This window comes from Schistosoma haematobium, chromosome 2 (assembly GCF_000699445.3).
Source record: "Schistosoma haematobium chromosome 2, whole genome shotgun sequence".
Lineage (NCBI taxonomy): Eukaryota > Metazoa > Platyhelminthes > Trematoda > Strigeidida > Schistosomatidae > Schistosoma > Schistosoma haematobium.
The window spans coordinates 36,822,600-36,838,549 of NC_067197.1; the positions used below are offsets into that span (position 1 = coordinate 36,822,600).

At 34.6% G+C, this 15,950-nt stretch overlaps 1 protein-coding gene across 3 annotated transcripts; it reads right to left on the reverse strand.

Moving 5' to 3' along the window:
- Positions 1-4,123: 4,123 nt before the first annotated feature.
- ADPRHL2_1 (ADP-ribose glycohydrolase ARH3) lies at positions 4,124-14,647 on the reverse strand. Of its 3 annotated transcripts, XM_051215101.1 has the most exons (7): positions 14,160-14,647; positions 13,464-13,642; positions 13,320-13,425; positions 12,430-12,643; positions 10,254-10,554; positions 6,800-6,888; positions 4,124-4,612 (listed from the first exon to the last, which is right to left on the reverse strand). In XM_051215101.1, the coding sequence occupies exons 2-7, from the start codon at positions 13,597-13,599 to the stop codon at positions 4,400-4,402; spliced, it is 1,059 nt and encodes a 352-aa protein (XP_051068281.1). In that variant the 5' UTR covers positions 13,600-13,642; positions 14,160-14,647; the 3' UTR covers positions 4,124-4,399. The 3 variants fall into 3 exon arrangements, with proteins under 3 accessions (XP_051068281.1, XP_051068282.1, XP_051068280.1); XM_051215102.1 differs by lacking the exon at positions 10,254-10,554 and adding an exon at positions 10,925-11,451 and having other exon boundaries at positions 12,430-13,218; positions 13,320-13,642; XM_051215100.1 differs by lacking the exons at positions 13,320-13,425; positions 13,464-13,642 and having other exon boundaries at positions 9,767-10,554.
- Positions 14,648-15,950: the final 1,303 nt, after the last annotated feature.

Here is a 15,950-nt window from a genome sequence, read left to right on the forward strand (position 1 = left end):
TACTGAAAGTCAATAATTTATGTATATATTGCAAAGTAAAATGAGTTGTTTGTTGAAAAATGTAACAAAGCACTTAAAAGTGATAGATAGATCTGATGAATCTTCTTGATCAAGAAAATAGGGAATTTCTGACTAAGAGCGTTATGGAATGGGTATACATTGACGTTTATTAATCATCGCTAAAAGTCAATCAACCACTCCTAAATTTTGCTTTGAATAAAGGGATTTATATCACGTTACTATGCAGAGGGAAATCAAATAGCATAATTTTGAAATTACAACTGAAAACAGTTGTCCAGAACATATATTATGATGAATATTTCATATCTAGGTAAAGTTCATGATTCCATACAGACCTGAACATCCCATTTACTAATTTGCATGTGTATGGATCAACAATTAGGGAGAAGAGATCGAACAATATAATCTAGGCTGGTGAAACATGACTAAATTGCATTATGAATTAGTTAACATCACATGACCAATAAACAGTGAAAAGAAAACCATGCTCTGTGACAGTGAAACACATAATTAAAACAGGTCATAAGATTGACCTTACATCGTCCTTCAAGTATTTATGTAGAATTTGTTGATGACGCATTTTTAGGATTGTGAAAGCCTTGGCCAACAACAAAAAACTCCTTTGTATGTATAAGAGCAATTTTTTAACCTTGAATCTGTCCTGACAATCTTTAATCCACTGTAATAATTAGATTCATGTGACACCTTTTTTCTTCTAATATTATCTTTTCTCTCTATTTCTAATTATCATTATTTACTTCTCTGAACTTTTATTCGACTGACCTTCATTAGTTTTCAAAATATAACAAGTATATATGTGACCAGCTTCTAATGCCACTGCTTAATATCGTAAATTGTTCGAATATATTAAATGGAAATCATTGGATGCTGGTACAGTGTTTTCAAAGGTTAAATGCTTGTAGTGAAACGTAGAGGTTTTTAGTTTAATATGGCTCAGTAACTTAGAATCTAAACATTGAATAAAAAAGGAACTGGTAATATTTCGACTTTCATGAAGCATGAATTTAGTAGGATGGAGATTTTATACAATGATGATATATGGAGTTATTTTACCAGTTTTTATGCCATTCATATACCCACGTCAGTATGTATACATTGATTCAACATTTATATAGAGTCAAGTATGTTGAATGTAATGAATGAAGTAACATTTCAATAAAGCTATCAGGGTGAAATACATGCATCGGCGAAGTTCATTCAGTCAAACTTAATTATTCAATTTGTTATCAAGTATAAACTGTTTAAAGATTTTATTCTCTAAATTAACCAATCGTATATAGAAATATAATAAACTATTTTGATATTTCTGAAACCACAAAATATGTTTTTCCTTTGTTCATATGTATTAAATCCACTGCTAGCCACTATCCATCTTTGCTTATAATGCTTGTAAATTAAGGCAATATCGAGGCATACGCACAGTATGCACATATGCCAATAAGAGACTGATAAATTTCAGTCCTAAAACATAAATGGGAAGATTCAAGTAAAACAATACCGAATGAATTAGACTTCACCCCATTGCACAAGCAAGTGGCTACCAGGGCTCAGTAGCTAGGTGCATAACGCGATGGTGTTTGAAGCGAATGGTACTAGGTTCGAGTCTCAGGCTGAACATCAACTCGGGTGCATCCAGCTGACGAGTCCCGAAGAGGAGGGAACGCGCGTCCTGGATTCCAATGCTAGCCACTATCCATATTTGCTTATTATGTATTAAATACTTTATTTACACGTTGGATCTGATGAAGATTTGCTTATTTACACTCGTTTTCATTAATACTAGTGTTGAATATTTTATTCAGTAGTCGATAAAGAAAATTGAATAAGTGATCATATTATCATCACTATCGCATTTGAAAACGTGAATGCAGATATAAGAAAGTTTTGTTTTTCGTCACTTACAAAATAAATACTAACTATATCATCGTCCAATAGTGAGTGAAACAACATTTAAATTATATGATTAGTAAAACGTTATTGTACTAGTAAATGTAAATATATGGTATGCAAGGTATTTTTCATAGATTTGGGATATGGATGATATGGGAACCAATGGACATAGAAACGCGATCATATGATAGAGATTATTGGAAAATAATAATAATAATAATAATAATAATAATAATAATAACAATAATAATAATAATACAACTGTCAATTGAAAAGAAAGAACAACTACAGCCAAACTCATCTTAGATGCGAAGATAGGAAAGCACGAAAAAGCTCAAAATACAACTAAAAAAAATCAAATATAAAGGTATCATAGACAGTAGTTATGATGATTCTCCACCTAATCTATTCTAGAAGGACAAAACAAAAACCGTTAATTCATGTTCTGTTTAGAAAGCAAGTGAACTTGATTAATAAACACAAACCTAAGAAATGATGGTGGTTCTAGAATGCAGAAATGGTCAACAATTATGCAGTAAATTACAATAGATTCAAATGCACTATTCAAGATTGAAGAACACAGCTATCTAGTGGTGAAAACCCAAATGAAAAGTATCCAACTCCAAAACAGGACTGTTAAGTGGTAAAACACTAGAGTAATTTTCTCCCAAAAATGTTCAGTATTATTACTAATACCTCTCATAGTCCCATAGGCTGTTGTATAACAATTCCTGATACCGTTATCCAACGACTAGTAGTTACGTACTTTTGTTTAAAATAACGGTTAACTGCTAAAGTGATCATGAATATGTTTTTGCAACTTCATGTTGGGACACTTTCTATGATGAATTGTTTTATTTGTGAGAGATCAATTTGATTAAGTAATGCGGTCTGTATTACATAGTGAACAATTGCACGTTAAATAAGTACCACACACTTGATACTAGTTTCTTGCTTTTCGGGTTAAATTACTAAGATTTTCGATGTGATATTGTTACAAACAGGAATATACCTACATGACTATAATTTACACATGGCCGACTGAATAATATACAACACAAGGAGGTGTATTAGAATAATTTTATGCACAACTGAACACTTCACATAACCCTTGAGAATGCACATGTGTTTGTAAATTTAAAGTCGATTATTTTCCTTCTATGTACGAATTGTGCTAACCATAATAGAAATCTCCATAAATTTTCCCCTTGTCATTACTTATACCATACTTATCAGTCAGTGAGACTAGGAGTGTAAATCGAGGAAGTCAGATTTACAAGAAAATGCCGTTAGTCAACAAAATAACCCTGAGTTATTCAATACGATTAGAAGCTGATTGACGCGAAAGATAGAGGTTTAGAATCCCCAGTTTACAAGAGTAATCACTTCAACTACGTTATTTCATATTTGAACAACTGACACAAGGAAATTACCTGACTAAATCAGATATCCTAATGGGAAAGAAATGGTTGATAATCACAATATGCAACCTGCCCGATGCTACTCCTTTACTAACGAAGTTAAATTTAGCAACATACTCGAAGTAAAACATATTGGAATGATGTGTTACACACTTTGATAAGTTGGTTTGCGTTGTTATTGACTTTATTCTCTTCTCACCACATCGTTCACTGTTAATTTTCTATACTACTTATTAATATTCAGTACGTACTTGCATTCCTAACAATTCCCAAGCTTATGTTGTCGTGTAATATTCTAAAATATTTACCGGTACTTATAACATTTATCGTATTTATCATTCTAACTGCTTTCTCTAAATCTCTGTATCAGTTATTCGTGATTTTGCATAGTCACTGAATCTTTGTTGAAACGCAAAGGTTCCTATATTTGTTTGTTTTAGGTTCCCTTTTTGCTTGTTGATAAACTGTTATCAAGATTAGACACAGCGATTATTTGCACTATCCTAAGTCATAATTATTCTTTATGTTATCAGTGCAGGGAGTCCTTTTTATTTCAGATGAGCTAAGAGCCACAGATACTTCACAAGTTAAGGTTTATAACTAATTTCTACCTATTCATCGATAAAGAACCCCATTCCAGACAGATCGTTGTTTCGCACATATCTCAATCGTTTGATTAGACGCTTCGGTAGATTTAACATACCTATTACTCAATATAATTTTATAGCATAAACCTAAGTATATAAAAATCAGAAAACACGATACTTTACGTCATATTTAAATAGACTTGATAGTATGGGAAATTCGGTAGACATCAATTTACCATTAATAAGAGATATTATGATGCACTCATATTCATGGAATTCATGTAACACAAGTTTCGATAAGGTTAACAACAGCCAAAATTATGGTTAATTCAAATGCTTCTATTATAAAATTATATCTGTTAAAAAAGTTGGAAATTAATTTTCACATCATGATAGGATCAAATGGCACTTGATTATTTAGTGTTTTCTTCAGGTCGATTAGATGATAATGGAAAAATTTCAACTCATTTGTAGCTTGTTACTTAACCAACTAGCATATTCTTCGATTTCTTCATAACTTTCACATAGTGTAATAATGTTTCTTGATATAGTTGAATTACTGTCTACTGGAATGCCAATATATCCACCAGCTAATGCAGTAGCCATACAACCAATAGTATCAGTGTCACCGCCTAATCCGATCGATAAGACAATGGAACGTAGAGGAGGTGACTAAAAACACAAAGAAAGCAATACAATATATATATATATATAATTTCTTGCAAATAATTACAAACGTATATGCTTAACCAGTAATAAAATACAGAAACCTTTCGTATGAGATATATTAGACTCCAACTTGGTGATTTAAAGATATATTTACCGAGAGAACTGACTGTCATCAGTTAGATTCTCATATAGGGTCGTAAGCAACTGCCCAACACTTTGGGGATCAGTTCAACTGGCCTTCAGCCACACTTCGTTTTCCCACGATCTCTAGTCAGCCTGAATGGCAAGTTAATGTAGGTCCTCCGAATCTTTACAAAGTTGAAAAAGCTATCGAAAATCTGAAGCGAGGGAGAGCAGCAGGCCCTGACAGGTTTACTTCTGAGATTTTGAGGATGGTGGTCCAGTATTAGCGGTGAGATTAACTGAGGTCTTAGGTAGAATTTGGGAACTGGACGCAATCCCATCTGACTCGTCTCAATCACTGACTGTGCCAGTCTATGAGGAAGGACAAAAGTCCTCTTGTGACAATCACAGAGGAATCAGTTTGACTAATATAGTGTCTAAAATATTGGCTTCAATAATACTTCGACGCCTAACCAAAGCTCACGAAGAGCAGACTAGAGAAAATCAGGCTGGTTTTCGACCTGGACGTGGTTGTATAGACCACATATCCACACTACGTCAGGTTCTAGAACACAGACACACATTCAGACGCCACACAATGGTAGTATTTCTCGACCTTAAGGCGGCATTTGACTCTGTTGATCGTGAGGTTCTGTAGCAGTGTTTGTCATTGAAAGGAGTACCAAAGAAGTACATTAACCTTGTAAAGGCTCTCTACTCGAACACAACTGGTAGAGTGAGAGCTTATGGCGAACTGTCATCAGAATTGATTACCTCAAGTGGTGTTCGTCATGGCTGTCCACTCTCCCCATTCTTGTTTAACTCTGTCGTTGACGTGCTTTTAGAGATGACACTTTCCTCATCTAAATTTCCAGGGGTTGAACGTCTACCGGGAGATTCACTTTTTGACCTAGGATATGCCGATGACATAGTTATATTTGATGAAGACGCTGACAAAGTGCAGAGTCTTCTGACCACTCTAAGCAACAATGCAAGCATGTTCGGGATGCGATTCTCCCCCTTGAAATGATATGGAGTGTAGTAGTTGAGCGTGTTGTCGACCGCTTCACTTATCTTGGGAGTCTCATCAGTCCTTGTAGTCTGGTGTGTGATGAAATCTCAGCACGGATACAGAAGGCTCGATTAGCGTTTGCCAACTTTCGTCATTTATGGAGTAGGCGAGATATCCGTCTATCAACCAAATGACGTGTTTACTGCGCAGCAGTTCCTTCCGTCCTACTTTATGGCAGTGAAACATGGCCGGTAAGAGTAGAGGGTATCCGTAGGTTACTAGTATTTGATCACAGGTGTCTTCGAAACATTGCTCGTATATCCTGGGACCATCGAGTAAGTAATGCAGTTGTTAGGAAACGGGTACTAGGTAAGGATGGCAAATCGATTGATGAATTAGTGAAACTTCATCAGTTGAGATGGCTGTGACACGTGTTACGTATGCCCAACCACCGACTGCCTCGACGTGCGATACTCAATGGTATAGGAGTAGGTTGGAAGAAAGCTAAGGGCGGTCAGACCAAAGCATGGCACAAATCCATGCAGTCACTGACAAGTGGACTGAGTCATGTTAGTAGATGTAGGCTACCTGGTTGGGATCCGCGAGATGATAGCAACCGATGGTTAGAGACCCTGAATGACATGGCTCAAAATCGTCTGCAATGGCGCAGGTGCATCCACTCTTTGTGTTCTCCCAAATTCTTTATGTCCCTTTTTTTCCTCTTCCCAAATTTATTTCACTGGATTATACTCTTTAAATAACATCTCCAAACCCTAATCTTTCCGATTATTGCTTATACTCTTACTACCTCTACCACTACGGGATTTGAATCGAAAACTGCACCTCTGTGCTAAGTGGCATGGCAACTCGAATTGATGTACGCACGTACGAAGTTCTACGTTGTTACTGACTGACTTTAATGATTTTCTAGTTTATTTCCATTAATTATGGTAATTATCTTCACATTTACGAAATAGCCTTCAACTTATAGTGGATTAAAAACACATCAAAACATAAATAATATGTCATTAAAAAGCAAACAAAAGATATCTCACATTAAACTCGATTCCGTCTATAGGTTTTAAACTGCGCAGAAATACATATAATGCAGTTGGAACAGAGTTGATGGCTTTTAAATCATTACCTAGAGTGCAGTAGAAAAATAAGTAATAAATTAGTAAAGTGTTAAGTTATGATCATTATAACAGTAATACAATAAGTTGTGAATAAAATGCATAGTAGTTTCGTCTTGTTAATCGCGGTCATAGTTATAATAATGATAATAATAACGTTGTGTGATTATAATATGTAATAAGTGGTGTGTTGTCAAGGTAATTATGTTAAAAAATTCACTCTGAATATGGCCTATGTGACTGGATCTACAGGAGCAGTTGAATTGGTAAACACACATAGAGGAGCCCATAATCAGTAACCTATCCTTAATTTGTTGTGTAAGTACTGGTCTGGTTGAGATTACATGTATGAGTTAGAGCAAATAAATAATCTACCAAGTTCCTATTTACTTTTAATTGTTAGTTTATTTACTTGTTATCAAAATCAATCAGATTGATCATTGAGTATGATTTAAACCTTCACCTGTTGTGCAGTGAACGAAGACTTTGGTAGAGTAAACCAATTTATTGTAACATGCAAAATCACAGTGCATTTATAAAAATATGAAAAAAATACACTGGATACAACGTTTGCACATCTTGCTGAATTATCTCTGGCGAATTCCATCATTCTTTTATTTCGGTTGTTACTCGAACCCCTGTTTTTTTATTTCTCTTCTCCTCATGTTCCTCTTTTGTCAGTAACAATCCTTTTTTTAATTCTTGATACATACTACATATGTCTGTCCGTATAAGTAACACATACCACAGTTGGACGATTTAATGTGTAATGATTTAAAGAACCACATAGCACTCATGTGTTTTTAAAATACTAGCTTCAACTACAATTTTGTAAAAGTATAATACGGTGGCTGAACTTAACTATACCTTAATTTTGACAAACAGTATCTGATTAGTGTACCGTGTACTTTACATTTTCTAGACTGTGTGTAGTTTTGTTATCTTCGAGTACACTGTTCACTTTCGTCAGTTAAACAATCTGACGTTTGTACTTTGTATACGATTAAGCAGTCTTACGGTGTAATGTGAAGTAAGTGTCATATTCACATATGTATACAGTTGAATTTCAACTTAAACCAGTTATTTATGTTTGGATTGTAAATAATTGTGTAGCTAACCAAATATGTGATTCATTGATTGGGAACTGACTGATTAAGTGAATAGTTTAAAGCTGTAAAGTCAACATAGGCTAAGGAGGATTCATGTAGAGAGTACAAAACTAACTCTTAACTGATACAGTACAAAACTATTTTTTCACACTATCCTAACGTACGGCTTATTTGGAGAGGTAATGTCGTGGTTATAGCATCCGACTTTTAGCCACTAGTTCCCAGATTTGAACCCCAGTATACCTAATTTAGTTCAGAAAACCAGTTAGTACAATTAGCCTCCATAATTAAGGTTTGGTTCATACTCCAATGAAGCGCTCCTAGGGTTACTTCCAATCCAGAGCCCGGATAAGGGAGGAGGGGTGGGCATGGGGTTAGCAACCCCATCTCGTAGGAAAAAATAACGCTAAAAAGACGCTAGTCAGAAGAAACAATTAAAATCATTTGAGTTGAATAATTTTCATTTGGAAGAGTTATATATGTATTGAAATGTAACATTAGGGGTAAGACATAATGTGAAACAATTGAAATTGATGACGAAAAGAATTAGAATAATAAGGATTATCGGTAATGATTATATATATATATATATATATATGGACAAGTATAGGATATATAATAGAATTAAAAATCGATAAGATGGGCTATGTAATAATTGAACAGGATTTGAAGAGTTTACATATATTCAAAGAAGTAAGGGAATGAAAATAACAACAACAAAGATTTATCAAGGTAGTGATAAGTTGATCATTTTCCCTTTCTGGATTAGTAAATCAGGTTTGAGTTTTTTATTGCTGCTGCTTCGGCGAACCGGATACGCTGCATTTTTGTCTGCTAATCATTTTAAAGGATTGTGGAATGTTAATGGAATGCCTGGTATTAGAAAGTGTGAGAACTACCGAGGCGTCACACTACTATTAGTACCGCGAAAAGTTCTCGACAGTATTTTAGATCGGATGAAGTATTCAGTAAATGCTAAACTTCGAGATCAATAGGCCAGATTCCGTAAGGACCGGTCGTGTACAAATCAAATTTCAACGCTATGGATCATTGTTCAACAATCAATTTAATGGGACACGTCACCATACATCAACTTCCTTGACGATGAGAAGACGTTTGACGGCGTGAATAGGAAAACCTTATAAAGTCCTTTTCGGCATTATGGTGTGCTTAAGAAGATTGCCAACACCACACGGAATTCATATGACGGACTATACTGCAAAGTTGTGCATGGAGGACAGCCCACATATCGGTTCAAATCGAAGGTCTGTGTCAGACACGACTGCCTACTCACGCCCTTCCTCTCTCTTCTGGTGTTTGACTAGATCACGAAGACCAAAACTGAGTGGAAGCACGAAATACAATGGACAGCTTGAAAGTAGTTAGACAATTCGAACTTAGCAGATGGCCCAGCTATTTTATCCCATAAACACTAACAATTGCAGGTGAAAACAGTAAGTGTAGTAGCAGCCTCCGAAGCAGTAGGTTCCAACATACACAAAGAAAAAGTAAGATCCTCAAATGCAACACAAACAGCATCAACCTAATCACACTTTATGGAGAACCTCTGGAACGGATGGAAACTTTCACGTATCTGAGAAGCATCACCAATGAACAAGGAGGATCCGATGCAGACGTAAAGGCAAGGAATGGTAAAGCGAGAGCAGCATTCCTACAAATCAATAACACATGGAACTCAAAACAACTGTCAGACAATACCAGAGTAAGAATATTCAATACAAACATCAAAACAGTTCGACTATACGGAGCTGGAACTTACAGAACTACTAAAACCATCATCAAAAATGTACAGGTTTGTAAAAGTAATTATCTACGCAAGGTACTCAATGTCCGTTGACCAGATACCACCAGAAACAACGTATTATAGCAGAGTATAAACCAGCTTCCATCTGAAGATGAAATTAAGAAAATATGCTCGAGGTGGATAGGACATACACTGAAGAAATCACCAATAAAACCCGAAAAATCCAAAAATAAGTTTTTATTATGGGCAATTAAATTTCATTGATTACCCTATACTCTCAGTCTAGGCATGTATTTTAAACAGTATTGAAGTAACCATCTGCATTCTCCGATCTCTCCACATAATGTCCAGAAAATTTACACTTTATATGAGTGTCCGTTCGCCTATCATGAAGAACAAAAATCTTCAGAATATACATTGGAAATTTGAATAAAATTGATCCAGGGTCTCTACATATACGATGGGAGCAAAAGAAATGTTCCTCGTGAAAAAGTAAACCTACCCAATTGATGGACAATATTTGTAACTGATGGTTTTTTATCGTCTATCAAGAGATATTTAACTATTTGTAATTTTTCTTTATAAGCATCAAGTGCTTCTAACCAATTGGGTTGTTTAAAATCTACAAAATATTCTGTTCTCTCTAGTCTCTTTAATAAGTTATCGATGAAAGCTACATAATCCAGTTGTATATGATCATGTATTAAAGAGAAAATCATTTGTATAGCATATGCTTGTATAAGTGCTCCAAATATAGCCAGTGGATTGGTATGAGTTAACCGAGTAATATCGATAACGATTTTCTGAAATACAATGATAACGTAACATATAGTAAGGCACTAGTTTGTGAATGTTTTAAGATAAATTTATAAGAGAAGATATTGGTTTAAAACCAATTGATGGGTCAGTTAGAGTATAAACAGTTTTTCACTAGTTAAAATAGATGAAATCCAGGTCAATTAAATTTGGACTGAACTTTTAAATTTAATACATCTGAAATCGAAATCTTGATTGCGTTTTTAAAGTCACGAATGACCTACTTCTAAGTATTACAGAAAAGCACGTTCAACAATAAAGTAAAGCCCATATCCAGTTGTATTCTTGCCTTTCCAATTTTAATCTTATATTACAGGTAACAAAAATTCTTTTACAATCAATGAACATTGATCATACCTTTCGTCAAACTTTGACAGAAATTTATCCCAGCACATAAGTATATCCCTGATTGTACTTCTTGATAGGACTTGATAATACCAAAGGATTGACTGGTATTAAACTGCTGATATAGGGAGTTATGATAATCTTTGAATTTGAAGTTTCCCATCACGGACTAATTTAGGCTAAACAATCAATGAAATAAATGGAGCATTGGATATCTGTTTTGGCCAAGTATGGGACCCATCATTGGTGAGCATCCATGATACCAACAAAGTCAGTCTATAACGTGATATAAAACTATAAAATACTTTGTTATTAGTGAGCACTACAACCAAACCACCTAGCTCAGAAACTCAAACATACCAGAAGCGTTCATTCGAGCTGCAAATCTCCGTTATTTAACTGGAACGTATAACTGTGAATTAAAATTTCCATGAGTAAATATCTAAAGTATGCAAGCTATGAGGTAACCTGAATTTTGGCCTTATTCATATTTGACATTATCCTGTTTTTACTATGTAAGGTGTTTCTTCTTAAGAGATCTGGAAAAGGAACCGGATTAGCAGTGATTTGGAAGAGTAATCACAGAACCAAACGAACATATGTTAGAAGTTTTTAGCACACAACATTTATGTGAGTGTTTATTTTCGTAGGGTTAACCCCATACTTTCCAAACCTAACTACTGGTATACGAAATCTATGGCGTAAGGAGAAGTATGTTGTTTTTAAGATAAACCTTGCTTGACTTTTTTTCTTGTCTGTTGAAATGAATACCATTGAAAGCAGCATGGTCTTATCGGTCATACTGATTAACACTAATCGGAAGATAAAATATTAGTGGTTGTATCTTTGAATAAGCTGGTGTGATGTTTATTATGGCCTGTAACCTTATAACCTTATAGGGAAACTAAACAGTAACCATTTACAGTCTACTTATTTGGTGGCCAAGTTAAATGTTTGATAAACACCATGGCAATATATACCTTTTATTCAATATACATTGGAAGTTATCTAAAATTTATGGTCCATGTTCTTAATAACAACTACCAATATCAATCTAATAATTTGGGCAATTAGTGAAACACGTCATTTCAAAAAATCGTCCGAATTACTTCAACAGTGATATTCTATTCATTTTTCACTTAAAACAAGTCGAGATATCCTATTAAATTTAATTCACTATAAGTACGCTTCTCTAATCTGATTGTAAACTAGTGAAATATTATGCTGTAGTACATGATTGTGTGAACTGCTTTAAAAATTTTTAAACAAAGGTTGGATTGTCAAAAAAACTCAATACACACAATACACTAGCTACCAACTTTCTGTTAATGTTTATGAACTACACCAAGGATAACTGAACACCAACGACTATTTCACATACATTATGTGCAACCACCTGGTTTCAAAAAATTTCAATTTGTAATAAATTCCCTGTTTGTCCGAAAATATAATTTTTGAGTATATAAGCAATTACAATTCATAAAATACAAAGAATAGTTGACTGAAGGACAGCTCACCTCAAATTCACGTTTAGAATATCGTAATCCATATAGCGCTGCGGGTGCGATTCTCATGGCTCCGCCGTTGCCATATGATCCTGTCCCATTAAATAAATCAGCAGCGTGAGCATAGGGATCTTTATAATTTGCCATCCTAAGTGAGGAAAAAACGCGTCCAATAGAACCACCATAGCACCTATGTAATCCATTTTCAAAGTAGTCAGTGGTGAATCTGGTAATATGGAGGAGGTCATTTTGAGCACACTTGATAAATCATTCCATAGATGTGACAAAAAGTAACTTAAAGAGTACTGACCTGATCATTTCAATTAGATGAAAACGCAAATATTGAAGCTCATTTATTCAAATCAAAATAAAATGAGCTCCTCAACAATGTACTACAACAATACGGTTTTCAAAAAAATGAAAAACCAGAAAGAAAATACATATATAGAGGAAAAAAATCAGGAAACTTCCGCTATTGATTTTTCCTTTTTGCGTCACAAAGATATTGTTGGTGATGCACTGATTAGTAGGAAGTCATATTACTCTAAACAGTATATATATGGTTTGCGAATAGCAAAGCCAAAGTAATTCATTTTATTCTGTTTTCTGCTATCAGAATCGTTGGCGAAGCTTTATTGTAACATCGTACAGTAGCATCTGGGTTAATAAATTGATCGAGAGAGATTATATCTTTTATTAACCGATCACTGAGGTATGACTTCGATAATTTGGTCAAGCCTTGTGAATAATATAACCAGTTACTCAGGTACAGTGGGAGCCAAATAAGATGAATGCAGGTTACTATAATTAAAAATCAAATATCGGAGATCATATAAGGAAGACAATTCCTTAATATTTTCGTATAAATCTAATATATGAATTACAAAGCCATTTCTACTTACTCTTTAGCCAAATGTTCTGCATCGAAACTATTTCTAGCCCTTAATGATCGGAGAATCGCAAGACTCATTTGCGTATCATCACTGTACATCAGCTGTTTAGTATCAACTAAGGACAAAGATGAGGAACGTAAACTTTGTACACACAGCCATTGATTGACCTTTGCAGTAGTTCCAAAGGAATGGTGAACTTTGCTGCTGGGCTACCTTCGTACACGAATCCATAACAATCTCCCATCAAGCCCCCAATCAGTACACCACGACAGAAAGACAAGTAATCCATTGTGAGAAGATAAGTATGTTTGAGTTTCTAGACTACTTGAAACCTGGGTGAATGAAAGATCAACTATTAAAATCAATGTCTTATGTGAGGCTAAGCTTATTGAACAGTCTATACATTAGTCAGAACTATTAAACAAAAAGAGTGGATTCTGTACTCCTGAAAATTTTTGCTCGGTCTGTTGGTGCCTTAAAGTATGTGTGGGCATGAATGTTGATAATCTTTTAAGAATGCAGAAAAGACTAGTTAAAAGACTGATCGAGGCCAATAATACAGAATATAGTTTAATCTACCATTGGTTTTAAAATGAGCTTTAGTTCAGTGGTCTTTCTTTATCCCGACGATACCAAACTATAGAGGTTAAACAAGACTGCTTTAACTGAGTGCAGTTATCTGTATTCTTTTGAACTGTTAAATCTGAAGTACTGGCCTATTCGTCTTGATATATATATATATATATATATATATATATATATATATATATATATATATATATATATATATATATATATATATATATATATATATATATATATATATATGCATATGAAAAAGAGACTGACCTTATCTCCCGAAGCTCCAATATGAGCCTCATAGAAGTGCGATTAAAAGCCACAAAAGTTTTCCAGATGTTGGGTTTTCCTATAATTTCAAAGTGACTTGAGGGAAAACCACAAAACGCTTGAAGAAATTTCAGGTTTTCCTCAATCACTGGTCAGAATTTCTAACAAGTTTGAGGAAATCCACTGGAGTACGATGGTAGAACTTCAAATGTCGACTTCTAGTAGTGGTAGTAAAGACTGCATTGACCACAGTTAATATGGATGAATTTAAGCCGACTTGAATTGTTGTGCTGGATGACAAAAGTTTCAGTGTTTGGGGTAATTAGGTCTGTCCTAGGACCTAATTAAATGTCCGACCAAATCTTACACCTCTTGGAGAGTTATTTTCGAAAATGGTTAAACGGTTTTGTAACAAAAAAGTGACAAGATTAGAACTAACATAAATCCCCAAATCACACCTGTACTAGCCTCTGTACAGTCAAGGTCACTGTGCTTGTATGATTAGTATAACATAACAAACACAATCTAGGTGGAAAAGAGAGCACATTATTTTTTGTATGAGCAAACAACAGTCGATATATGTGCGAAAACTAACCATTTTTGCGAGCCATGCATTTCTGTTCTATAGTATGATGCGGTGATCAACGGTTGCTATATATGGAAGCCAGTTAGGCGAAAGCTTCTTCTGTTCCGTCCAGAACCACCTTTTCGTTCTCTCCGTTCAATCTGTTAAAAGATATTCACAAAAAGTTGTTTTAGTGTGAAAAGTACTCATGCAAATTGGATTTAAAATTCATAATATTTTCCCATTTACTTGGTTCAGAAGATAAACTTCGTCTGCGTATAAATGAAGTAGATGAAGACATAGGTACTAAATTTCAACAAACCTAAGTCGTTTTGTTGAGTAGATCATTATTTTGGCATCAACAGACTATCTAGAAATAATGTTAAGACTTTATCTCACTGGATGTGGTCCTGTGTCGATTATCGGTGGTCTGGTTTGTCTGTCGAAATATGCAGTATGTACCACAGATGGGAAGTCAAAACCTTGTCAGCAGAAGGCTATGGAGGTTGACTCAACCAAAATAGAACCGCAATAAGAAAGGAATTGTAAATTGGAAGAATCGTACGGAATGTGAAGGACAAATGATGGAGATTTACAAATGAACTATTGAATGTATGATTCCTGTATTTTACTCAGAGTTATCGTAATTTCGTATTAGAATGCAATTATTTGTCTTACATGTATAGCTAGTTTAGTTTCGGTTAGCAATGAAAGTTTTGATGGCAAATACCCAGTATGGGTTGATAAAGTTTACTTGAAACATTATTTATTTCAGTGAGTCACTGGTTATTTAATTTTGTATTGCTCGGAAGTGAACATTATGAATGGACCTATTGTAACGGTATTAAAAATCATTATATGTGACATTACTAATGTGGCAGCGCAGTAAAGAAGAACAAGCCCTATGCAAGCTGATCCTGCAGAACAATGAATAGATCCATTTCGTGATAAGCTTCCCTTTTTGTACTCAAAACGCACCTTTCAATTTTTATAATATATCTGTTGTGCCAGTACGCTGTGTTCTTACTTCAGAGGCATTTGAATAACTATGGTCTACTATGATATTAGTACTGCTCTAATAATAAACCTAATCCTAGGATTGTAGATTTGTCATGATGTAACTGCCTAATCTATAAGATCTTACGTGGAATTCACATCATCGTCTACACCAACTCACTACATTGTATCGATTACCAATACACGATAGAGAACAAACTTAAGCTAGA